At 40.4% G+C, this 27,809-nt stretch overlaps 1 protein-coding gene across 3 annotated transcripts in view; it reads left to right on the top strand.

Moving 5' to 3' along the window:
* Positions 1–7,158, top strand: part of elavl4 (ELAV like neuron-specific RNA binding protein 4) — a 72,568-nt gene extending 65,410 nt beyond the window's left edge. For all 3 annotated transcript variants that reach the window (XM_084011996.1, XM_084011995.1, XM_084011994.1), the window contains one exon: positions 2,447–7,158. In XM_084011996.1, the coding sequence (XP_083868122.1) occupies positions 2,447–2,774 (328 nt within the window). In that variant the 3' untranslated portion in view covers positions 2,775–7,158. The remainder of the gene's footprint in view (positions 1–2,446) is intronic.
* Positions 7,159–27,809: the final 20,651 nt, after the last annotated feature.

The raw sequence follows: 27,809 nt of genomic DNA, 5'->3' as shown, positions 1-27,809 counted from the left end.
TTGTCACTTTGATTATATAGGTATTTTCCTCACTTCAAACCTTTGCACATCCTAGTTTGTACACAATCCTTAATGCGCTAAATGTACATCTGTGCTACGGAAGCCGTGACAATTATTATAAAATTAAACATCGCCTTCATTTCTTGGCAGTACTAGCCGAGATGAGGTATTGTTCAGCGAGGACATGGGATGAGGCTGGATGAACCTGGATCCCTGCTGGAAACAGGAAATGCTGTTTCACTGCAGACAGCCCCAGCTTTGCTCGGCACTGCTCTGCTCGAATTCCTTCTTTTTGCCTCCATGTTCCATTTTGCTTTATCGCTACCGTAGGTCTTACATAAGCCAGGGCAGCAGTCGCCGTGCTGATAGATGTTTCGTGTGCTGACCGTGGCATCTTGCATGCTGCAAGCGCGGTGGACGCCTTCGGAAGTCAGCTTAGCGACTCACACGGAGACGTTTTAGCGAGAGATAAATGTTCCCGTAGCAAGTTCCACCTGAAAAGCTGAACATTTTCGTTTAACCCTTAGTGCCTCACGTACACAATACGCACTATGGCCTCACTCTGAGTCTATACAGCATTTAAACGCAGATACAAAATAGTGTCTGGTCCTCATTGCAAAGTAGACCATCAAGTTAGAAGTGCTTTTTTAGTAAACGGAGGTTATTTATTTGAAAAAGGAAAGAGTAGAAAGGTGTAAAGAGCTGGGGATGGTTGGCTTTAGAAAGGACAGAATAGATATCTGGTCAGCTACACTGTTGCTATGCAACCCCTGGTCTCGTCTGTAACATTGGTTAGTGTTTGGTCCCGCTCCGATGGATACGCTCGCATGCACATTTACACACACACACACACACACACACACACACACACACACACACTCTCGCAGCGGCAGTGTTAGCTAGCCTACCGTCACACTCTCACAAACCTCCTCACACACTCCAGCTTTTGCATATAAATCACTGCAAGCTTTTTTTCCCCTTCAGAGCCCAGCAGGAGAGGCCTGAAGGCAGCCAAGCATGTAAGACAAGGCCTCGATATGATGAAGCCAGTTAAGATTCTTGATGCTGGAGAAAATATGAACTCGCCTCAACAACACATTGAGGCCATGTAGAGATATGGGAGACAAAGGATTGGGAATCTTCAGATAATACAGTTATGGGGAATATGAAAATGTCCTTATATCCCAGTCTTATAGATTTATGATATTATATATACACACACACACACTAATATCATCTTGTTTCTCACTCAAGAGTCTAATCAGAGCAGAGAGCCCTTACCATCACTAAGCCAACCACCCTAGCGTCCACAGCAACCACAACGGCCAGAAGCAAACTGCATGACCAAAGTCATGCAGGAAGGTCGTAGTGATTACCAGCCATATATAGTCGCTTGAGAGAGGGAGAGAGAGGGGAGGGGGCTCCGAGCAGCAAGCAGCACTATCGATCAGTGCCACAAGCTCTGGAATAGAACATAACAGAACACCCTGCAGACTGCGGGAGGAGTGGGAGGAATACACTTTGTACCTTAATGCCACTGGGCTGTAAAGTGCTTCCATTTTCCATTTAGTTTGCTCCCTCTTCCCTCCCTCCCTTTCCTTAAGAAAGTGGCCTTCTCTGAGACAGCTGCAGCAAAGCGGAAATCTCAATTAGAGCACACCCAATAATGCCTATAGTCGTTTCTTGGAGAGAGGTGGCATAAGAAATGAACCTTTTTATCTCATTTACCTTTTATTTAAAAGTGGTTTTTTTTTTTTTTTCCTCGCCTCCTTTTCCTTTCCTTTTGAGCAGAAAGGCAATTAAGTGAAGTCAACGGAGGATTCAAATCTCTTGCATCACAAGAAAAAGGAGAAGATTATGAAGCGAATGAGAACAGATTTAGCAGGCTGGTGCATGATCTTTGATGGATTTCTAGCAACGGGTTTAATTCAACAACTTCCTGCAATTTAGCTCCTAGAGGAGCCACTCAAGGACACAAAGAGAGAACCTTCGTCTGCATCTCCTTCAGCAGAAACTGTCGTCATTCCTGACAATCCACTCAGCATTGAGCTCATTTAGTAGTAGCTACGCAGATACACAAAAACTCATGCATTTAGCCAAACTCGCATACATATACGACAAAGCATCCAAGCATCTGCATTTTTCTTGACGTTATAAATAGTTATTTTATGGAGTGATCAGTAAACTGCAAAGATTTAACAGACGTTTGAAGCTTGTTATTTAGTATGGCTGTAGATAGTGGCGAATCATGTAGGTGAGCATCATGGCAAGCTTTTATAACTGGAAGGAGGATTATGTTTAACATTTTGGAGTTTTTCACCGACCTGCGTCCATTTCCATGTGCATTAGATGCAGACATTGAGTTCCGCCGTCCACCTTTAACCTGTTCCATTAAAACCTTCTCCTTTCTCTCTCCCCCTTCTTCTGCCCTCCCTCCCCCTCTCAGGTTCTCCCCCATCACCATTGACAGCATGACCAGCCTGGTTGGCATGAACATCCCCGGGCACACGGGCACCGGTTGGTGCATCTTCGTGTACAACCTGTCCCCGGACTCGGATGAGAGCGTGCTCTGGCAGCTGTTCGGGCCCTTCGGCGCGGTCAACAACGTCAAGGTGATCCGTGACTTCAACACCAACAAGTGCAAAGGCTTCGGCTTCGTCACCATGACGAATTACGACGAGGCGGCCATGGCCATCGCCAGTCTCAACGGCTACAGGTTGGGCGACCGCGTCTTGCAAGTCTCCTTCAAGACTAACAAGACACACAAGTCCTGAACTTTGACAGGTAGAAGCAGTTGCCCCGCGACTTTGTCCGCTCCCAAATTGCCCCCAACCTTTCTCCCCACCTCCACCCGTCCCTTAGCCCCTACAGTCACTACCACTACCACCCTACTACAGCCATCCAACACAGCAAACTCAAACTCCAACCGGAACACAAAGCAACCGACAAACCATCAAACAAATTGAACTAGAAATGGCTTATATTATAACTTTGGACCTATAAGCCAATGTTGCCTAAGTATTACAAAAATGATGATAATGTTCATGAGTTTTTTGGAAGCTCCTGTGATAATGCAGGCTTTCTCTTTGTTGTATATTCTTTCTGTTCGTTGTGGTTGTTCAAATGATTTCTCTCTTCTGTGTAAACAGTAGCAAATCCCTGTATCCCCTTATTTCAGAGAAGAGAACGTCCTTTTTAGATTGAAACCTTTTCTCTGTCTTGATTCAGGATTTGTTTTTCTTTTGTAAATCCGGATCCACTGTCGTTAGTATTATATACCTCCCTGTTGGTGAAAGGGAGGGGGCTCTTTTTTAAATTGGTGACCCATTCATTCATTTTTAGTGTGTATCAAAAAGTTCCCCTTAACGATTCTGAATGGGATTCCACAAATCCCAAAAACTCTGATGTAGAAAAAGAAAAAAAAAGAATTTCTAACATTGTTTTTGTTTTGTATCGCAAACAAAACATAATGTCTTTCCTCACAGGGGTTCAGGGAGATGGGGCGAGGGAGGGGATGGGTTAGCTTTCCTGATGACACGTTCAGTAATTTAAGAAAAAAAAAAAATAACACTGTTGCCAAAGAGAAGATCTCTTTGCTTGAAAAAAAAATGTGTTTAGAAAAAGATAAAAATAAAGAGAAAGAAGATCTATTTTTATAAATGATGATTAAAATAATAATTATTGAAGAATTTTTACAAGAATCTGGATTTGAAAAAAGAGAAAAATATTTTGACTGGCTAACTAGGGGGGGCCGGGGCGGGAGGGAGGGGGCACCACCTTGTCTCGTCGTTCTGCCGTGGTACTTTATAGGATCAAAAGGTTGTTTGTTTTTTGGGGAATCCAAGTTGGCAGTGATTTTGTAGATGGAAGGGATGCAAACTGAGGCAGGTGATTTTGGTAATTTTTCACATATGTACTAGTGCGTAATTATTCAACAGCGATACCCAAAAGGGAAGGGAGAGGGGTCTTTCCGAGGCCTAACCATCCTTTTAGTCCAGAGCCCAAAGCAAGAAGACCCTTTTGTCCACTTGTTTTCCTGTTTTCGTCATCAGTCAATATGGGATATCAGTAAATAGAAATATACACATCTATCCATTTAGAGAACATACTATACATTATCTATATCATTTTCTTCGCTCTGCGTTTGTGAACTTACATTTGAAAAGAACTTCCTTTTAGCGATCAACAGTAGGTGCTATACTACATTATTCACATATCTTAAATATCCAAGTTTGTTGTTCTATGTGTTGTTTAAAGAAAAAAAATACTTCGATGTTGGCATTGAATTGAGCTGCTGTTCTTTGTTTAATATTTGTTTATTGTTGGCCCAAAGATCTGGTGAGACTATTTCTTTGCTGAAGAACCAGATTAACTAATTTGGGCCTTGTAAGAATCACTGAACAAAATTTTTGATTTTGTATCTTTTTTGTTTGGCTTGCTGACTTTTCTGTTACTTGCTGAGCGTGAAACGTTTGTCAAAACTAAATGATGATTAGCTAGTTCCGTTAGTCTAGATATTTGTTTCCTTAAAAGGATCTATGACAACTGTGTCTTTATTTGCTGTGTACAAATAGATGATATATATATACATATATAGTCTACATTTGTTTTACAATATCTACTGTACTATATGAGTTGTCACTGTTCTTTTGTTTGAGCTTGTCTTTTTCATATGACAACTTATTATGAAGTGGTGGTTCAGTTACTTAGAAAAACTTGTGAGGAAACTGTTCAATTGTTGTCATGTTGCTTGTGGAGAAAAAAAAAAGATTTGGATTAACTTTCAGTTAGCTACCGCGGCAAAAGAAACCGAACAAAAGCTTAGAATATACCTGTATTTGTTTCTCAGTTTGTTTACTTCTCTATTTTTGAAACTATTTATTTTTCTATTTATTTGTATTTATTATATATTTATTAATTGTTTAATTTATCTGTGTATTTATGTATTTATTTGTTTCATTGTCTGTGTATTTGCGTGATTCTGGTACAGGGAGGGGGGCGTTTCTGAGCAAAAGGGAACAAAGCGACTAGTGGAGAGGCTCTTCCGGTAGTCCACTGCACTGAGAGAACTTTTAGTACGTTCGTGCTTTGTACCAATATATCAAAATTACAATATAAAAAAATCTAAAAGTCAAGAAAACTGAAAAAAATGTCTGGAGGGTTGGGGGACGCTCTTCCCTTATTACTAGAAACAGTTACTCGCTATGCATAACCTAGTTAATAGTTAAATTTGCTATTGCTTTTTTCTTGTCTTGTTAAAATGAAATCTTTAGATCTTTTTCAATAAAGTTTAGTCTTAATAGAATGTTATAAACAGTCGTTCTGGTTCAATATAACCTGTGATAAGTTTGTGTTGTTCTAAAAAGCCACTCCGTCCACACCCTCCCTCCACTTACTACCGCTTTGTGATGAAACCTTATGCAAAAATGTGGGTCTGAAAGCATAGTTTTCAGTTTTCAGTAAAACATTTTATATAACATTCAGCTCTTGGAGGCTTGGGCAGAAACATTTTAAAAAGGAGCAAATGCCCATTGTTGTTTGAGGGTCATTCATTGCACTGGACTAAATCGGTCAAAATCACTTAAGAGTCAAAACTTATTTTTAAAACTATTCATCATGTTTTCAAATGACATACCAACAAATCTTTAAAAATGAGAAATTGTTACCATTGCACACCAACTGTTATTTACAGCAGTTGTTGCTATACTTAAGAAGTACTCTGGAGGTATGAAAAGGGATTGTACCGATTCTATATTTTATATACTCTAATATGATATATATTATATATTTTGAAAGGTGAAAGGTAAGGGAATGGTTCCAGAAGTATAAATATAAGGAATTGGATTTTTTTTGTTTGTTGTTAAGACTTGAAAACATGAAGGAGGTGTGTGGAGAGCATTTCAAACACTCAGACGCATGCTCCCATAAGTACATCCTTCTCTCTCACACCTCAGTCATCTGACAGGCCGGGTTATCTTATATCCTCATTATTATCCAGTCATCATCTGCGCCATCCAATCACATAGTTTTCTAACGTCATAACGGCAACAAAAAAAAAAAAAAAAACAACCAACGCAAAACCCACCCACCCACCAACCGACCAGACCCCTTCATGCTCCACGCCGCCGTCGGGAGCTTGAATTATGCAACGACCCCAGTAGAATGTTGTTCTGAAGTGTGAACTAATTTCCTACACTGTATGACTTTTGAACTCTTACGATGCGTGCCTGTGTTCTGCCTAGACCCTGTGTGCACAAGTGTGTGTGCGTGTGTGTGTGTGTGTGTGCGCGCGCATGTGTGCATGTTTGTATGCATGTTCCTTTTACGTAACGGTGTGTCCTCATAATGTTTGTCAGCGTGGAGTACATCCAAAAGCGTGCGTATGAACAGTATATACATATGTTACGTGTTTGTGGTTATGTGTGTGCGGTTGTGCATTTGGGTCCGTTTAGTGCACATTATATATACATATATATACACACAATCGTGTGTGTATATATACGTGTGCGTCTCCCTGAGTGCATGTGCGCGCGTGTGTGTGAGGCGGCAACGTGCAGTCGATCTGAATGTGTGTGTGTGTGAGAGAGTGTGTGTGTGTGCATGTCAGGGTGTTTGAAACATGGGGCTGCGTCACCTCGCTCTATGCCCAACCCCTATGGCTCACACCATCCCCTGTAGCGCCTTATAGTGGCAGCCTGCCAGTAGGAACAACGCAGCCAGTAGTGGAGGAGGGAAGGTGAACAGAGGAACTAGGCTCTTCTTGTCAGTTTTCATTTTCCTCCTGAGACGTGTTTGTTTACTATCTGAAAAATCTATAAACGAAATCTTTAAAGACAAAAAAGACGAAAAAATGTTCACAGGGCCCCATGGCCGCGGCTCTCTCTACTCTCTCCTGCTTATGTTATTACTTAACAATTATCAATGATGATTATTATGATTATTATTGCTATTATTCTTAGTATTCTTATTCTTATTATTAATCCAATTACTGCGATGAATGACTTCATGTTATCCTTGCTAGTTTAGGTCATTTCTGAAACTGGAAACAAAATAAAAATCTTGCTGTAAATGTTTGTTTTTTCTTTTTCATAAAATCTGTTGTGTTTGAATTATTTGTACTTTTGAATGTTGGGACAATAAAATGAGGTGTTAAGAGCTTGGATGTTTCTTGTTGTGATGAATGAACATATCACACCCGCACAAGACGACGCTTAAAAAACATTCAGATACAGTTCCTAATTTTATCACTGAATATAGATTTGTTATTTGGATAACAGAAATCTTGGGAGAGAAATTGCAAAGGACATTTTTTTCAGAATTATCTGGCAAGATTTCAAAGGAGTTACACAACACAATAGCGTTAACTGCGACAGTAAATCACAGATTTAATCTGCGTTCGCTGTGACCTTTCAGCTTCTGAGGGACAGTCACGACGATGAGGCAGTAACACTGCAGACATAAAACGCAGTGCTGATCTCAGTCAGCGCTCTAAAAAGGTGCTGCTGTAGGACGGCGGCGAGGAATCCGTGAGATAACACTGCCCCCTGTGTCTCCGGCAGAGTCTCCGAGACCTCCGCGGCACGCCATGCTGCCCCCTCACCGAGCGGGAATACGTGGTTAATACGTGCTTCTCATCTCGCCCCCTGATCTTTTCTAGCTTCTCAATACAAACAGCCAAGAAGCAAAAAAAAAAAGGGACTGAACGAGGCCTGAGAGGACAGAGAGATACATCGCTGCTGCAGACATCTGCACATCGATAACAACGTACTCGGTAATGTCCGGCGATGTGAGCCCGGCTTTATGCCTTTTATAATCCAAATCACCCTGGGGAGAATAGCGGCGCTCGTGGAGGAGATGACGGTTGTTAGACTGCGATATGTTCAACCACTCTGGTATGTCCTCTCCCGTTGTTAGCCACTTAATGATCCTCCACTCTCATCAAGGAGAAAGGCGATGGAGGACATTAGTCAGCGTGTGCTCTCAAGTCCCTTTTCATCTGACCTGTTGGGGGTTTAAAGCCAATAAACTGTTGATTTCAACTTTAGTATGGCGTTGTTATAAAAAAATAAGTCTGTTTAGTCCGCTGTGACTCACCCGCGGGGAAAATAACACGTAGCATGAAATGAATCACTGGAAATATCACACGCAAAACAAGACGGAAGCGAGAGTGCTCTCGTTACGGAGAGTTTAATATGGCTCCGTTCTCACCACATTCTGCCACCAGGTGCAACCATATGATGGTGCCTCTCAGGTTTTTTTTACATATATATATATGAACCACTTTTCATCTGCTTGGATGAGAGCTGATCACACTCGCTCCATGGTGTGAATGTCAGCATCCTGCCACGCTGTGATGTAGACGGCGGTTCTGCCAAACGACGAGCACGAGCCTCACAGTCGGAAGCACATTATTTCATGAGGAGCTACTTGTCTTTGACAAATCTTCCGCAGTCAAATCTGTGCAGTGGGGGAGCTGTTGTTGCCCTCTAGCTCTCCTTGGTACACACACACACACACACACACACACACCGACATTAATGTGATACCTCTCTCCAACCCCCTTTGTCCACTTTAGAGATTTCACACCGTCTAATCAAAGAGTTGATTAGGCTCTACTTCCTTTTTATTTATTAACAGAGCTGCTCTTAGATAAGTTCCCACTTCATTCGCTGCGCTGGCATTAGCTGACGCTGATCGGACTGATTGGACTGTCTGTTCAATTATATAGTTTGTTTTAATGTGTTAATGTTGTTGTTAATAATGTGAGCCGCTCATTCAGGTCAGTCTGTGAAACCGACTGGTTGAAGGGTGTTGTGTTCCATCTTATTAGTGCATTACAGCGGCCTCAGGAAGGTTCACTTCTTCTTTGTAAGTGATAGTTATGACTGCCCATGATAGTTTTGGTGTTGCCTTAATTCACTTTGTACCAGATTACTTAATGTTACCGTGGACTGAACAGGGTTTGCAAGGTAATAGAAACCCTAAAACTATTTATTAGTTCCTAAACAACCAAAATATCCATAGAAAATACAGCAGTTGCTGTGCAAAATAGTTCCTCCACTCTCTCTACTACCAGAATACATGTTTGAGGTCAGATTTTTTTTTTTGTTCAGGATGTTAGTAGAGGTTGGATAAACCACAAACTTAAATAGCTTTTTGCTAAATTAGAGATGTGAAATATCTAGGGGTGAGGTGGAACGCAAGAACCTCCCGACACGATACGTATCACGATACTTTGGTGACGATACGATACGTATCACAATATAAATAAAGATGAAAACACAAGTACCTGTATATGTACATCAGATGATATTGATCAGAGGACAAATTGAGTCAAAACTGTTTCATTCAAAACAGCCTCTCCGTTTTATTAATTCTTATGAAATTCACTAGAATAAATATTGAAAATAAATTGAAAAAGGATGAAGTACTGCATTCACAGTTGAAAAATTGATATTGTATTGGACGGCAAAGTATCGAGATATATTGCCGTATCTATATTTTTACCCACCCCTAGAAATAACATATACAGTTACTGAATGATGTTGGATTAAATTTTATTTGCATTTTGCTGCTTTTGGTTTGACCTTGATTGTCATTAATCTGTTTCTCTTGCATTATATTATATTTAAATGTTCACAACGCTATTTTTGTTTTGCTGTGACAGCGGAGAAGACTTTCTGAACAGATAATTACAAGCTGACATATTATGATGCATTGTTGTATTTCAGGCAGGATTATTTGTTTTTGCGTTCGTAGCTACTGTTAAATATAACTCTTTTCTCATCACCTAAACTGGAAGCAACATTCTCTTTTGTCTCATCGCATTCTTTTAATATCCTCCACAACCGACAGGTGAGAGCGTAAAAATAAATGATCGATGATTAAATCACAGTTCAGCCTTTCCTGCTTCATACTAGTGAATATGTGTTGCCCATTTGAGTTCTTTCTTTGAGGTCACTTGAAGTGTGGATGCTAAACAAATGCCGTGACAGATTCCTGCCTGTGTGAGCAGTGATGGACTGGTGATGCTGCTTCTTATTGGACAGCAAGTGACGCTCACAAGGGCCTAATAAAGCAACGTAACCCAGTCAGGAGTTTGAGTCCCTCGGGGCTCTGCTTGCAATCTGCTCCCTCGTGAAGTCGCTTAATTTAAATGCAATATTTCCAGCACCGTGGGATCACACTGTTCTTGCTCAAGGGCAGCGTTTTCTTACACACACACACACACACAATCTGCCTCCACGTTGTGACGTACGCCGCTGCATCACAGGAACGCATGACTCACAGATGTGATGCTATATTGAGACGCAAACCGACAGAGAAGATTCGGGGATCAAACCAATCAATGTCCCGTTTCTGACGGTCCAACGTCTGAAGATGTATTTACATGTACATTTTCTCACGCTTCTGGTACACAGAGCTGAAAAGAGCGACTCATTCCTGGCCTTTTCCTCAACTCAAGCACCGTGGAGGAGTTGTAGCAGGGGGCTTGCCAAATTCGAAGTTGGGTGTTTGTTCAGTGCGGAGAATTCAATTTTATTTTTATAGCCCAATATCAGAAATTTCCGTTTCTTGTTGTGCCGTGGGACTCGTTGCCTGGAGGTAACGGTGGACGCGTGAGTGAGAGTTGGAGTTGGAGAGAGGAGTGCCGGTTACTGTTAGAGTTTGTTATGGTTGAGTACAGAAAGCGTAGCTCGGTGTCATAAAAAAAGTTATTGTTATGAACATGAACTCATTTGAATGTTTGCCTGAAAATATGGTCTTAATTGGCTCTGAATTAGTTCATTAGGGATATGTGGTGGGTACAACAGTTGAGCATGATTATAATTTTGAAATATTTTTAGTGCTTATATAGTTTATTTCACCTCAACCAAGCCTTAACTATGGAAACTGTTTAGCTGTGTTTACACTGAATTAAAAATACTGCGTCCTAAATTCTGTAATATTGTAGTTTAATTGTCGACTGTGGTTAGCCGAGATAAATATAGCTTTAGAAATTAAGCCTGTTATATTGGTTAAACTTTACAGGGATGATGCACTCTAAAGATAAGCAGGTGAGAGTGTTGAAGAAAGCAAATAAAGGAAACATAAAATAAAGAAGCGACCTACCAACTGCATCATTATGTCAGAAATATCCAAACATATAAGTGTTTTAATCTTATCCTCTTGTAAAGTCAGCTTCATAAGTTTAAAGATGCAAATTGTGTTTAACTATGTTGTCCTGAGTTACAATGACAGCGTGTGTGTGTGCGTGTGTGTGTGTGTGTGTGTGTGTGTGTGTGTTACAGTCAGAGTGAGCCGTGTGTGAGACAAAATGAGACAAAGTTATAAATATGCATTACAATCATTATTATTTAAAAGATCAGGTTCCAGAATAAATGCTCATTGATGATTTAAAATCCTGACATAGGACTTGAATACCAATGTAACACACACAGATTCTAATATTTTAGACCAGCCTTGCCCTTCTCATTTGCATTTGCAAAATGGCAACATCAAATTAACTAAGCTGTTTTGTACATTATGCAGCAGAGACAAACAGGACAGCACTGATGACTGGACCAGCAGATGGTGTGTAAATAATGTACGCCCGTCTCACGGGAACATCTATGTCCGTCTCATTTTGGTCTGATGCACCAACCACGGACTGTAGAGAAGAAGTAGACCCCACCGTGACATCCCCCGTTGGGTTGTGGATGGCTGTTTTGATGTCAAGTATAAACTATAATGCCGAATAAGGCATTTTTGGGTTATGGTTTACCCTCACTAACTGAAAACACACTGTTGGCTTTGTATGATGTTGTGAAAGTCCCAGATACAACAGGAAACCAATCTAGGTCCTGTCGGAGATCATAACATCACCCAGAGTTCGGTGATTTTCACTGAGCTGTCACTGTGAATAGCAAGCCTAGCATCGACTGTCACAGCATCAATATAACTGTATATTAGGGGTTGGTAAAAATAACGATACGGCAATATATCGCGATACTTTGCCGCCCAATACAATATCGATTTTTCAACTCCAAAGATCGATTAAAAAAAAAAAAAAGATTCACGTTTAGACGTGTTGTGAGTGCAGTACGACTTCCACTCCGGTAGGTGGCACCGAAGAGCAACAACATCCATTTTGCAAGTCTTTGCAAAATGGATGTCAAGTTAACAACGCCTCCACAATTTAAAGCTGACGTTTGATCATGTGATGTACATATACAGGTACTTGTGTTTTCATCTTTATATGTATCGCAATATCGTGATACGTATTGTATCGTGACCAAAGTATCATGACCAAAGTATCGTGATACGTATCGTATCGTGAGGTTCTTGCCAATACTCACCCCTACTGTATATACAATAGTGCCGCTGGTGTGAAGGTATCTTTAGAGGACAAATGTGTCTTGGATTTTGGGGTGAAATCTCCCTTTAAAGAAAGGACAGAAGTAAAAGAGTTTGGGATGCATGATCTATATGATAGCACCATTAGTAGGCATTCAGTGCAACCGGCTGAGGGAACATTCTGCACAACGTTCCTCCTCCTTTAACCTCCACGCATCTCTCGGTTTAATTTGCATGCAAGTAACAGTTTTATTTCAGTCTTAGTTTTTCCACATTTCAATTATTCATTGTTTTTGTTGTTTTATTTACATGACAACACCTGGTAGAGAAATAGGCTTTTCTGAAAACTGCCTCACAGTGGCAAAGCAGCACTCCTGCTGCCTCCAGCTGGCGGGGATCCGATGTCTTTCTCAAGGGCATTTCCTCAGTGTACAGTCTTGTCATCATGAGGGCATTTTCCAGTCACAATAAAGCAAACTACCGGGACAGATAATGGAAGTAGTAACGACATCTTCGACTCTTTCCTGCTAATGTTTCCTCTCTTTTTTTTACCAGGAACTAGACACCAATAGCTGCTGCGGTGTTTGGGCTCTCGTGTGTTTCCTGCTAGATTTGGCCGTGAATATGAAGACTGCGATGAAAGTGGAAATGACAAGCAGCATCCACAGCTCAGATGTCTGCGACTGTGTGACGGTGATTTTCTGTAACGATGATGGCTGTGATAATTGTGGCGATGGCAGTGGCGGCAAAGATTAGATGATGACACATTGGCCGATTTTCTGAGGCCAGGGGAGCCGTATTGCCTTTAGCAGGGTTGGTGATCGGCAAATAGGCTTAAGTTAGACTTGATTGCAGGATTAGCGGCTGTAAAGCAGACAGGAAAGCAAAACTGCAACAGTTTGTGGCTTTTTCCCGTCTGCACCTTTTATCTTTGTGCTTGAATGAGCCGGATGAACGCCGTCATTATGGAAGCGATTTTCTCAGCACTCAAACTAGTTTGCAAAACTTATTTTCAATAATCTATAGAACATCGCTGGTTGAGTCATAGTCGCTTTCACTCTTTAACAATGGTTAATTTGATGTTGGAATAATCTACCAAAATGCATCCGACTCAGGAGTAGGGTGGGTAAAAATATCTATACGGCAATATATCGCGATACTTTGCTGCCCAATACAATATCGATTTTTCAACTCCAAAGATCTTTCAAAAAAAGAGATTTTTCCACAAAAATGTTTAGACGCGTTGTGAATGCAGTACTTTATCCTTTTTCATTTTATTTTCAATATTTATTCCAGTGAATTTCATGGGAATTAATAAAATGGAGAAGCTGTTTTGAATTAAATAGTTTTGACTCAATTTGTCATCTGATCAATATCATCTGATGTACATATACACAGGTATTTTGATCTTTATTTATATCGCAATATCGTGATATGTTGTATCGTATCGTGACCAAAGTATCGTGATACGTATCATATCGTGACCAAAGTATCGTGATACGTATCATATCGCGATCAAAGTATCGTGATATGTATCGTATCGTGAGGTTCTTTCCAATACTCACCCCTACTCAGGAGTGCAGCGTAACATTCGCACCAGTACTGAATCTCAATGGATGAAATTAGATTTTAGCTTTGGGAGCTTTGTTTTCATTTTCAAATTCAAGCCTGCAAAAATATGCTACAGTAGAAATTGTAATATGCACTGAATTTGATGAATTTCCTGTTTCAGGAAGACCCTTCAACCATCGCCCTGACTTCCCGCCGGAGCAGAAAACTTCTTTTGTTGCCGTTACACAGGTTAGACCCAGTTGGCCACCAAAGCCCTTTACCACCTCAGCTGAAAAAACCCCTCGGAGGGAACACTGATAAAATAGACATTATATATCAGTCAAGGAGGAAGAGTGCCAATTGAAGATGACTTTTGATTCCTTTCAAATCCCACAGTTGAATGACCGACTGAGGTTGAGCCTCGTTTCTGCTCGTGCTCTTTTCACTCTCCCTTCCAGCTTATCTTTGTTCTTCGGCCAAGTCTTTTCTTTTTCTCTGAGCTGATCCGGCCCCAGTATCAGCCAGAACCCCAAAACACAAGGTAAAACATAAACCTCTAAAAAAAAAAACTGCTTCATTTTAACTAACTTACCCGTCTATTTGCAATACATCGCTTCATCTGATTTCATTGGGGAATCTGACCCGGGACAGGCATTAACAATACATTTATAGAACTTGTAGTATTAAATTGTTGTTTCATAACCAGTTAAAAGCTGCTTAGGTAAACGTGAACTGATCAAATACATTTAAATAAAGTAGCAAGTAAAAGTAAGACTTTTAAATGCAGAACTTACTTACAATAACGTACTTCTAATGGAGTTTTTTAGGCTATTTGCGCAATTTCTTTTTTGCTATAAAACCTCCTGAAAATAAATTGTTAAGATTAGGAAAAACATCGTCTCTTACAAACTTGAAACAAAAGTTCGGCTATGTTTACTTTTTTCCCCAATATGGAAACATAACCAAGTAAATCACTTTGGACATCTGTTAAATGCCTGAAATGTAAATGTAAATGTAAAATGTTTTCAGTAGCCTGCACCTAAAAACATCATCTCCATCTCCTGCATTTTAGATGATGACATCACCCCATCCTCTTCCTTCATAATGTCTATGTGGTAGAAGAGCATGGCACTTACCAGTTAACATAATTGAGTTTAATTCCATTTCCATGGTCAAGCATGCGCTCCTTAAGTATTGTGTTCACTCATTCTTTGTCATTTGCATTCACATATTCTAGAGGATTGCTCCCGTCTTTAATTGAGCCACTGCCCCTCGAAAACGCTCCAGATTATAAACTACGTATGCGTTGCCCTTTCATGAAAACACATGCCTATTGTTGCTCCGTCGCTCACTCACTGTTTAACCAGCTCTGCCCGGGTGTTTGGTTTTTGGCACCGATAACGCCGCGCACTCTCTATGGCGAGCACAGTGGTGTTATTTATCGCTACGCCGCTGATGGCTGTGATGATGGTGGCGGTGACAGTGAGAGCAGTGTTGGCTAGCAGAAGCAGCAGGCACCAGATCCCCTCCTGTTTGCTCAGAGAGACACACAGCAAAGCTTTACTGTGTTCAACCCAAGGCTGCAAACCCCCAGTAAAACCAAAACACTGGCACTGGTTAGAGCGCATATTGTTTTCATGCCATTTTCCAAATTCATGCCCGTCTGCCTGAGTGTTTGTCCGTGCATCTGTCGCACCGTCGGCCTGCGTGTCTATTTATTCGCCTGCCTGTTTGAGTGTCATTATTTCACACTTGTGTATTTGAAGGCTTTTTTTTTTTGTAAATATACAAATGTTCCTGATTGGCTTTTTCTGTTATTACCAAATATGTGTACATACACAGAGACCACCCGCTCTCTTTTTAAAGCGTTTTTTCCACGTGTGTACTGTACGTCAGTGCATGTGCAGACATTCTTGTGCACGTGCGAGGTTGCGCGGGCCCCCACATATGTGCGAGTGGGTGATTTCGACTCGGCGAGCCCAGCACCCAACCATCTGTCACACAGGGGCCACCGCGTTCTGAAGCCAATCATCTCCTTCCAACAGCTTCTAGGATCCTCGCTCTGCTTTCCAACAATGGTCCGGCACGCCAAACACACATTCACACACAAACAATGACAACGTCTGCCACATGCTCCTATCAGCAGGCACACACACACACACACACACACACACACACACACACACACAAACTTAACAATCACACAGACGCTCGCCTTGAAAACCGTTAAGGCCCTTTCCCTCGTCGGAAAAGAAATCTGGCTTTTATTGCCGTTCCAAATAGTCGCTCGTTTGGTGGTCGAGAGGCACCGGTTGCTGCTATCAGTTGAATAGTTTCACATTAGAGCTAACGGGTGAAGTATTTAATGTTAAATATTCCATATAATTATCATCTTGTAAGTGAATACTTTCACCTTCAGGAATGTTTTTCTGTTGGTATCAGTCTTTTTATCTAATGCTTGGCAAGAAATCAAATGTTTGTGTGCTAAATACAAAGCTACAGAGAGCAGCTGGTTAGCTTAGCATAACGGTCGGATATAGGTGGGGGGAGCAGTTAGCTGGGCTTACAAGAGGTACAAAATCTGTATGCCAGCACATCTGAAACTCAGTGGCAGTTTGTTGAAAACATACAAAAAAAAACAAAATGAAAATACAAGAAGTTACATCTGTACAGAGCCAGGCTAGCCATTTCCCATTTCTAGTGTTTATTCTAGGCTATGCTAACTGGCTAGCTGGCTGGATAGTGGACATATAAGAGTGATATCACACTGCAAGAAAGCAAATAGGTGTATTTCCCCACAATGGAAAACTACAGTAAATTACAAAACTGTACTCAAATGTATTGTTCAGTATTTCATGTCTATATTTCATGGAGGAGAAATCCATCCTCTGTTGCTCTTCCTGACATCACATCCTGATTTTAATAGTTTTTAAGAGAGTTTTTTCATCCTGAATTGAGAGTCTAAGGATAGGCAGTGTAGTATGCTGTAGACGTAAAATGATTTGGGCTATAGGACTGAACTTGACTAGACCTGCTGAGATCTTGGAACACAGCGACAGCAAAAAAATAGGTACAAGCGGTGGAAAATAATCCCCCAGTTAATCCCAACTAATTGGAAAAGTATAACCCAAACTGCAAACATCACAGCATACCAGTTCAACGTCGACTCATCATACTTTGCCTCGTTGTGCACATACACAATTTTCCTGTGCCAAGAGAGGTTATTAGCAACATTACGGGGGTGGCGGCGCTACATACACATCTTGTACAATTGCTTTTGTTGAACCCTCAGCGAAGCCACCGCATTGTGAGACCTTAGCAATTACTTTAGTCAGTAGAACAATTGGTGCTATTGATAATTAATCATAGTTTTCCTTTAAATGTTAGTTATGCATCCCCTCATACTCCACAACCATTTACACTGTAATTACCCATCCATTATATAATAACTGTCTTTCTAAATTATTTTTTGGATTGTATTATGTATACATATCTTGTCTCTCTATTCTAGTTGGGAGCTTAACTTCAGTTTCTATTGCATTTACAACCAATGAGGATGAAACATTTTTATCCTATTTTGTTTTTTTGTTACGGTTCACTTGACAAGAGCATCCAAAGTTCAAGTGTGAACTGACAGGAGCTTCAGCATATATACAGCATATCAAACTAGAGAGGCACAGAACAGGACGACAGCAGCTTGTGATATGGATCGAGTTGACCAGAAATGGCAGCAGCTGTCAAAGTCTGCCGGAGGAAAGGAAGCAAAACCACCTACAACCTTCAAAGAAATAAAATACCTTCCGTGTAGACATAGTAAATACAGTTACAACCAAGAGCCCTCCATAGATTTGATATTTTTCCAGTTATTTTTTATTGCCATACCACAATTAATTTCAAAAAGACAGAATTGTGCGGGTGGTATGTTATTTTGTCAACATCCCGGCTGATATCTCATTGGGGAAAATGATGTTTTGGCACGTTTGAAATAATTTGTGTGAGGTTTCTCGAGTGTCATCATCACGTGGGAATGAATTGGCGCTGGCCTGAAAACATTTCTTACCAGGGGATTTCTCATCTTGGACAGTAGAAACAGTAAAGTCTTCGTTTTTCTCTTTTCCACAGATGCTCTCTGGACTTCCGCCCGTTAAGATATTTGGGTTTTAATAAACGAGAATTGTGTCACTGTCTTCATCCAGGTGGTGAAGAATCAGTCGCATATGTCAAAAATTGACAAAAGACGACCTTAAATCCATAAACAGTCCTAAATAATAATAAAAAATGGCAATTTCAATACCTATGCTGGACTATAAAACAGGAATAACCACAGACACTACTCAGATATCTATCATAGAGTAGACCTGACCTCATGCTGCTTCCTTAAGCGTACTGGTGGTGTTCAACAGCTGGTGGCATGGTCAAACACCTTGTGGAAATCACAGACCATCTGGTACCCGTCTCAGTAATCTTAAAGTTGTCAATGTTCAGCCACGACTTCTCCTTTCCTGTCACAGAAGCCCAACAGCTGAAATCTAGCTCCTCTTAATGTCACATCATTGGCGAACAAATCCTTTTTGGTTAATGATCTGATAACTGAATCAGGAATTAGCATTTTATGTTTTGAGTTGAGACTAAACAGCACTACTTGTGTGGAAACACTGATAGAGGCTTGCCCTTCAAATTATACTACTTTTATCAGTTGGATAAAAAAAAAAAATACTGCGAAAATGTAGGGATAGCAGCCATTTTCTACTATACTATACAGCCTGCGTGCAATGACATTGACCTGGGTGATTTTACATCAATTGAATATCTTGTGCTTGAGCTCAAAGGCAGCTCACTCGTTTAATCCTGAATGAAGACCTGGAGATTCATATCAATAAAAGGAATGACTCCAAAGCGATGGGACAGTGTATTTACTGGACGGCTTTGAACTTCCCTAACATGTAAATGAAGCCACTCATCAGCGTATTCACATCCCAGACTCACGAAGAAAAGGCTTAGATATTGCAACGTACCTATTTCTGATCATCACCTGTGTGTTTCTTTGATGCCAACCTAATCTCAACGGACTAAAAAGGGATTTTGTGGGTTCAAAAGAGATTATTGATGGCAAGGCTGAAGCAAAATTCATTTGAGTCATACAGCTATGACTGCTATTTAAATGCCATATTTTAACATTTCAGAAAAAGAAATGCGATTTGAATACCATTCCCTGCACCTATACGCACATGTAGGGTCTGCAGCGACCAATACAACATCTGGGATGTAATTAAGATGATGATCATGCTTAATTCTGCCAGAATACTATGTATGAATAAGAAAAAGCTGTCACACCTTCTGTAAATCACATATGTACGGACTTTGGGATCGCTTGCCACAAACATTTTTGAGGTCAAACTGCTGAGAGCACTACTCTGCATTGTTTTTAAGTCTTTCATGCTTTTGGGTTGTAGAAGGTCCTCAACAAATGGATGTTATTTTGTATGAAAGGTTTGCAAAAAGTAATGTTTTGTACAAAATGTTGTTCAATGCTTCAACCAAGGGCAGAAAGAGATCCCCAGATCCCTCTGAGCAGCACTTAAATAAGAATAGAAGAGAGAACCAGTTATGAGTAAAACATAAATACCTGGAAGCTTAGCTTTAAATGAGTGCAGATTTAAATAACAAGTTCTATCAGAGTCAGGCCCACATTGGAGTGTGTTAATCAAAGAAAGCTTAAAAAGGCACAATACTAAAAAAAATATGGTCATTATCGCAGGAAAGAAGAAAAACATAACAGGCGACTCCAAACTTCTCGAGTCTTCTAGCCTGAGCTCATCACACCCGAGGGGAACGGATCCACAAGGAGAAAAAGGTATCACGGGAAACCACCAAGTTCACCACAGTGAGTCAGTTTGGGATATGAGACAAAGGCCATCACAAAATCCACTCCCTGCAGCATCTTCTTTGAGGAGAACCAAGCAGTCCTCTGCCGTGTGCATCATTTCTTTTAAAGGAGAGCTGCCTGTCCACTCTCGGCTCCCCTTGGTGTATTTTTCCCAAGGAGAGCAGGCGGTTCACTCCCGTCACTGTTTCTATTTAAAGAGCACAGAGTAGTCCGGGATGGGATCCTGAATAAGGGGAGACATGACAGCACGACCCAGGTAACTCTCACAGGTCTTCAATGTAATCCCCACAGTACAGTAGCAGGATCGTCCTCTCTTACAGTAATGACCTCAAGCATGAAACATAGTTCTTTACTCACTGCAGCTGCAATGTGCTCAAAAACACAATGCATTTAAACACACTAACACACAATAATCAATTTGGTAGCATCTGCATATATTTTGCACACATTTTTAGGGATTTTTTAAATAATCTGCCTCCAGATGATAGTAGTATGAGATAATAGTGGGAGAGTTCATCATGTTTTGGGCCTGTGTCTTCACCACTCCGCATGCCTCCTTAGGTGTTCCATAAGTCTCACAGTCCTGGCATTGCTCTTAATTAACAAATAAATGACAATTCATCAACGAATATATGATGAAAATGACTTTAAAACAGTCATTTTAATCATCAACTGCATATAAAAGGTAGTCAACGTTACGTCAAAGACGTCTATCTGTTGCAGAAAGTGAGTGAGTGAGTGAGTGAGTGAGTGAGTGAGTGAGTGAGTGAGTGAGTGAGTGAGTGAGTGAGTGAGTGAGTGAGTGAGTGTAACAGTGTTTGAAAGAGCGGTGCTGTTATTTTCTAATCTCGTAATGCGTTTGTGATTCGAGAGAAGATAATACGAGAAATTGTTCCTTGTGTGATGCAAACTGATTTCATGTTCTGACAAACTGTAATCACAGCCCGAACCTTATCCGCATGCTTTGAGATCTACCCTCGTTTGTTCTTAAATCGGTTTTGAATTTCAGATCTGAAAAATTAAATTGGTGAGTAACATGCTGTCACAACTGAAGGAATGGTTACTACATATAAATAACGCTGTAAATCCTCTTTATAAAGTTTAAGTGAAGTGGTTTGAAAATGCAGACTGAGCAGGGAGGGAACATTTCTACAGTCATCCTTAACTCTGTTCTCAACAAGCAGAAAATTGAGGTAGGGTGCGTTTTCTTGCCGTGGTTTAGGCCCGCTGCTCTGCTTAAAAAGGACAAAGAAGACGTGACTAAATACGAAAGCGATTGGAGCGGTCACACCGCTCCACTCTGCAGCGTGTGGGTGCACTCTGAGTAGTTTGATGAGCATCAACATCTCAAGAGTTTTAAAGGTCCAGACATTGTATAATCTGCAGAGGCGTACTGAAGCTGATCGGGGAAGTTCACTTTACCCGGATAACAAAAAGGCTCATTGTGGTATTTTGCAACGCAAGTAGTTTGGGATTTTATGTTCGTAAATTCATCTGATGCCATGGAATTTGTTTGGGGTAGGGTTGGCTGATTTATCGATTTTAAATCAAAATCGGATTTATTTGTTTGGACGATGTTAAAAAAATGAAATTCAATTTTTCCTTTAACTTGGGTAAAAACCACGGTAGTTTACTGCTCTCTCGGCTCCCGTCCCTTCAGCTCCATTCCCCCTCCCTCCAATAGTTCTCTGACGATATCAACATGGCAGCGTGCGTGGAAAACAGCGAGGATTTACTTCCCAAAAAAGGCTCCGTCGCCTCACTTCATTTGCACATACAGTATGTACCCCATACAATAGAGCAACCCTTTATTTATATTTTACAAATGAGGTATGGTGACACTGAAAGTTTGGCACTTTATTCCTTGTAGGAAAATTAATGTTCTGTCATTTAAATAGAAACATTTGAAATAATTATTTCGTCTTTAGTAGTTTTTTTTTAAATCTATTAAAATCGAAAAAATCTGATCTTGTACAAAAAAATCGGGGATTGGGGTGCTCAAAATATTGGAATGTTAAAAAGTGTTTGCACAGCTTAGCTCTCAGAGACTCATATTTAAAAAATGCCCTTAAATCTTTGCAGCATTACTGTATTTCATATTGTGAAAGGTTTCATTGGCAGTGGTATATTCTTATATTGCATATCTGCATTTTTTTTGTCATTCATCATTGGGTTCTTTAAATCAACCCATTATATAGATGTTTTACATTATTTTTCTGGGTTTATCATTTATGTGAACCCTGCAAGCATCTCTCTTTGGTTCCATCTGCCATCATCTCGTATTCAACTTAATGGATTTGTTTAGGAGGTATTTGGACATCTGTGAGTAAAGATGACCAGAGATGTAATATGGTTTCCCCCACTGGCAGATTTGACAGTTGGTGGTTATTACTTTTCACTGGGAGAGGTTTAGCTTGTCCACTCCTTTTACAGCAGGTCAATTAGAATCCAACCGAGTAGTGCACTTCACTAATGGAGCACACTTAAATCTTTGACCCTCCTGATTGCACTGTGTGTCCACTAACAGTATAATGGGCTAAGAGTGCTGAACTACTCATCTACTGTAAGTGCCCGCCATTAAAAGTTAGAGGGACCATATCTAAGTCAATATGATCTACGAGAGTCTTAATAGCCACTCAAAATTTAGATTCATTCAAAGCATGGCTCTTGGGTAGATGTAGTGGTAATTGATTTTTACAAATTATAATGCAGCAAAAAAAATTTTTTGCAGGATTTACTGCAGGAATGCTTTGATTTTGTAATCTATCAAATTTGAGCTTCTCATTGTTTTTTTCCTGAAAGCTACGAGCATCTTACAACATCAGCAAAATGTTGCATTACTATACGGACTGTAGCTGTAGAAAAAGACCGACACTAAGCATTTGTTTTATGTAAAAACCCAGCTGAGAAGAAGAAAAAAGATTCTCTTTTGTATTGTTAATACACATCTACTCAGCAACAAAGTTCCTCCTCCCTCGCAGATGAAACGGACGTGCTGCCATATTCGGGAGTCAGCTCTTCTGTCCGCTCTCAGCATGGTCAAATTCCTGAGACGCGACCGCAAAGACGAGGCTTCCTCAGCAATCCGGCTCAGCTCCTGCCCTCCGAGTTGTGCTGCTATATTGAACCGGTATCTGATTCACTGACCTTCTCGCTGCCTCATGCCTTGCTAATGTAATCTAGTGCTGCTGCTGCTGGCTCATGTCTCTCTGCCGCTCTCATTCCCTCTCTCTCTCTCTCTTCTTCTCACACATGAAAGCAGTCACACACACTCACACACACACATTTTTATTTATACTGTGATGATACATGATTATTTGTATAGATACTAAAAAAACTTTACTTTCAGAAAAACATTTCTGTATAAAAAGCCTCTTTAATGTAACAAGAAGCATACAATTTAGGTTTTGTATATAAGCACACAGGTCTGCTTTTGTTGTGTTTCTTTTCTTCTTTCTCTGTTTCTTAATGACAAACAAGAGATTTACAGAAAGGTCTTCAGTGTTTGAGCAAATCCTGCTTGAAATGAAGACGTCCCATCTGCTTTATATTTAAGTGGGTGACCAGCTGGTTTGCGGCTGCGATACCGACTCTCACTCCCCATGCTCTCTTTCGTTCTGGTTCCTGATTCCATCCGGGGAATATGTATCAACATTTCTGCCTCAAGCTATGCAGCGGTCCGATCTAACAATCAGGCAAAGGTGCGTAGGAAGGTGCAAAGCATGGGGGCCAGAGATCATTTGCTAGGACCGCCCAGGTAGAAAGCACCAAGACCTGGAGAGCCGGCTGGATGTGGACGTTGTAGGAATGAGGTAAGATGGTTAGTGGAGACGAAATAACAGCAAAAGGGATGTAGGTTGGAGCAAGAAAACGGAGGAGGGAGAAGGGCATTTTTGTTTGGCCAAATATCACCAGTAACACTGAAATCATCTACGTTGTCCAAAAAGGTGCAAACACAGAAGCACACAGACATACTCTCCTACAGAATGTATAGACACACACACTCACACACCTAAGCAGGTGGAATTTTGCATGCATGGCTGCGCTTCCCTTAGCTGTGGCCACGGTTGCTAGGCTACGGGTGATTCCAGTCTTTGGAGGGGACCTGACATTAGGGAGAGCAAATTGACCACAGGAGGCTTTAATCTGCCGTGAAACAGCAGCTGGAGCAAACACACACGCACACGCACACACACACACACACACACACACACACACACACACACACACGTGCCAGTAGTACTGTAATTCAACATGATCAACACACATACATACATACTTCATATGACCCATTTAGGCCCGTCCATATCCTCGGTTTTGGTTGCCGTCTCACACACACACACACACACACTCTTAGCTAGCAACGAGTGTTCTGGGTGGGCCAGAAGCCTGACCGTCATGTAGACACACTATGTACACACGCACGTATGTGAATGTATACTAGTGTGTGTACATGTACAGTATGTGAAGGTATATTAGTGTGTGTACATGTATGTGAAGGTATACAAGTGTGTGTACGTGTATGTGAAGGTATATTAGTGTGTGTACATGTATGTGAAGGTATATTAGTGTGTGTGTATGTGAATGTATATTAGTGTGTGTACATGTATGTGAATGTATATAAGTGTGTGTACATGTATGTGAAGGTATATTAGTGTGTGTACATGTATGTGAAGGTATTTCAGTGTGTGTACATGTATGTGAAGGTATTTCAGTGTGTGTACATGTATGTGAAGGTATATTAGTGTGTGTACATGTATGTGAAGGTATTTCAGTGTGTGTACATGTATGTGAAAGTATATCAGTGTGTGTACATGTATGTGAAGGTATTTCAGTGTGTGTACATGTATGTGAAAGTATATTAGTGTGTGTACATGTATGTGAAGGTATATTAGTGTGTGTACATGTATGTGAAGGTATTTCAGTGTGTGTACATGTATGTGAAGGTATATTAGTGTGTGTACATGTATGTGAAGGTATATTAGTGTGTGTACATGTATGTGAAGTAGAGGTGTAACGAGTCATTCGATTAATCGATGAATCGATTGTCAGTCCTATAGATTCTACTAAATCGATCTGCTAAAATAAATAAATAGAATGAATCGTTTTGGCTTCACCAATAATCGATATAAATGCATTTAATCGGATTAATCGTGATTCTTACTTATGATTAATGTTTTAATACGTTTAACGACACTCTCTCCCCTGCCAGCATGTAGTCTATTGAAAATGTTAAAAAATAACTGAGCAATGTTTAATTACATTTTTGTATTCAGCATAAAATATTATGCAGGACTACTTTTTTCTAGAATAAATATGTTATTTTTCACCTTTCAGAAGAATACAGATAGTCTCACTCGCATTATTGCATGTTTATTTCATGGATACAAACTTTGGTTACAAGTTACTGAATCGAATCGTGGTTTACAGAATCGAATCGAATCGTTACAAAAAAAAAAAATTGTCCTTGAATCAAATCGCCAACTACTGTATCGTTAATCGAATCGAAGTGAAGCCAAAGATTCACACCCCTAACGTGAAGGTATATTAGTGTGTGTACATGCATGTGAAGGTATATTAGTGTGTGTACATGTATGTGAAGGTATATTAGTGTGTGTACATGTATGTGAAGGTATATTAGTGTGTGTACATGCATGTGACGGTATATAACTGTGTGTACATGTATGTGACGGTATATAACTGTGTGTACATGCATGTGACGGTATATAACTGTGTGTACATGTATGTGAAGGTATATTAGTGTGTGTACATGTATGTGAGGGTATATTAGTGTGTGTACATGTATGTGAAGGTATATTAGTACCTATATTGTGTACCTGCCTGCATGCATAAGATGGAGATCAAACAATCAAGTAAAACCAGTGAATTAAGTCTGCATGTCGAACACCTCTAACTCTCATTTCTATCAGAAAATAGAAGCACAGTATTGGACACTTGACTTTCCTTCTCTTTAAAAAAAGATAAGGCTGGCAATATTCTATATTTTTCTTATTGTCAACCAATCCCGACAGAGCGAAACCAACAGTAAAGTAATTTCCTGTGATATACATAGCCATTTCCTCGGGGTGATACGCCTCCATTGTTATCCAACAACCATCGCATCAGTGAGCCACACTGTTGCTTCATCACGATGAAAGTGGTCACTTGTTTATTTGGAGTCAGTCCCTTATAGTCCCCAACAAATTAACTCCTTATTCCTGAGTGCCCTGGCCTTTTAGGATATAACTTAACCTTGTTTAAAACAAATTAAGTTTAGTATTTGTTGTTCATAAAGATAGAGGTCTTCAGTAGGAACAAGTTGGTTTGGGGCTCAGAACCAGACATGATTTTGGTCTTTTTTCGTGGCATTTCTTGACAATAAAAAAATCGCCGGCCGTATCACAGCATACAGTAGAGTGAGTTTGGCATAAAAGGGATTTGTGCAAAGCGTTTTGGACAGGGTCAGTCCCCTCACTCATCTCAAAGTCCATCTAATTAAAATGGATGAAATGTGGTAATAGTTGCAGGGTTCTCTCCAGCTTCAGACACAGACAGCACTTTGATAATCTCTCTAACGTATTCTTGCTCAAACTCCTAAATTTGTTGCAATTACCATGTATTTGACCATTTTCTCTCTGCCTGTATTATCTAGAAGTCTCTTAAATTAACCTGTAATGCCGTCTGATTTAATTGCCAGTGCAGATGATTCTGCTTTATGAGCAATAACCCATTCACCCCGGGGGTATATCAATCCTAATGCATCTATTAAAGTCTGCCTATGACATTATTATGATTAGTCACTTTGTTGTTCCTGGGCTGGAACAGTACAAAATCAGAAATATGAATAAAGAAATACTGACATGATTATCTATTGTCACCGCACATTAATCACTGCTAATCTCCATTACTGTGATATTAAATGTATCCGTGTGTCCTTTTTGGATGTTCTCACCTTGTTTTTGAGAAACAGATGGTATCAAGCACTGTTAAATAATTATTCCTGAGAGGATGCCACTGTTGTGTCTTTGATGCAGAAGCCTAATATACATGAACTGATGTCATTTGGCTTTCATGACGGAGGATTTGCTGCGACAAAAACAACTCCCCGTGTTGGCCGCGGCCCACCGCTGGAGACTCCACCCAGTGTTGGATGACAGGGACCGTGTGGTAATATTAAGTGTTCATATTTGTACTCTAATAACAATTTAGCTTCTTTCACTACAACCATTTTATGCCACGTCGTAAGCTGGCACATCCATGAACACTGTTGCCCTTTCACCTGCCAGAGAATAGCTGGACTAACAACCCCACCAAGTGGTCAGGTGTGTCATGTCCTTATCCAGACATGCTCATGCATCAGTTACTCACAAAGTAAATCAGCAGCTACATGTATGAGTGGTCAAAGGGAAGTGGAAGAAAGCAGGCTGTAAGCTCAAATTTATGTTAACAATCATATCGTACCTGAAGTAAATAATTTACTAATGGTTTTAGCATCACACTAACAATAAAAATGCACACTATGGTCGAGTTTGAACTTAGAAATTGACTTCACAGCCGACAGATTCTCTTCTAAAGTCCATGAACTGCCTTAAAACTACAATATGCCTGACAGTGACACCGCATTCCCAGTCTGTAGGGAGAGGCAGAATATTTTCACCAGTATCACATTCACATTTTAATCTCTCACATCTTCTCCTACAAAGAGTAATGGAGTTTGATGCGTTCTCATGAATTATTCATGCAGATGGTTATTCTGTTCACTTCTATTTTGTCATTTACTTTGGATGCTCATCTTACAAGGAATCTGCAACTCCCAGCAGACTGAAGCACTAGCTCGCTCTCTGGAAGCGTTCAGGTGATTCACCGTCACGAAAACCGAAGGTCTGTCCGTCAGATTCTGTATGGTAGGAGGTGCTTTAAATGTGCAAAATAAAAAAGGAGGTTAATCTGAGGTTTTACAGCAATGCGGACAAATTAAATTGTGTTCGTCTGTAGCACAATTGGCAAACTCTTAAAAAAAACGGAATTAAATCTG

This window comes from Eutrigla gurnardus, assembly GCF_963514095.1.
Source record: "Eutrigla gurnardus genome assembly, chromosome: 6".
Lineage (NCBI taxonomy): Eukaryota > Metazoa > Chordata > Actinopteri > Perciformes > Triglidae > Eutrigla > Eutrigla gurnardus.
This window is presented reverse-complemented; position numbering and strand designations above follow the sequence as displayed.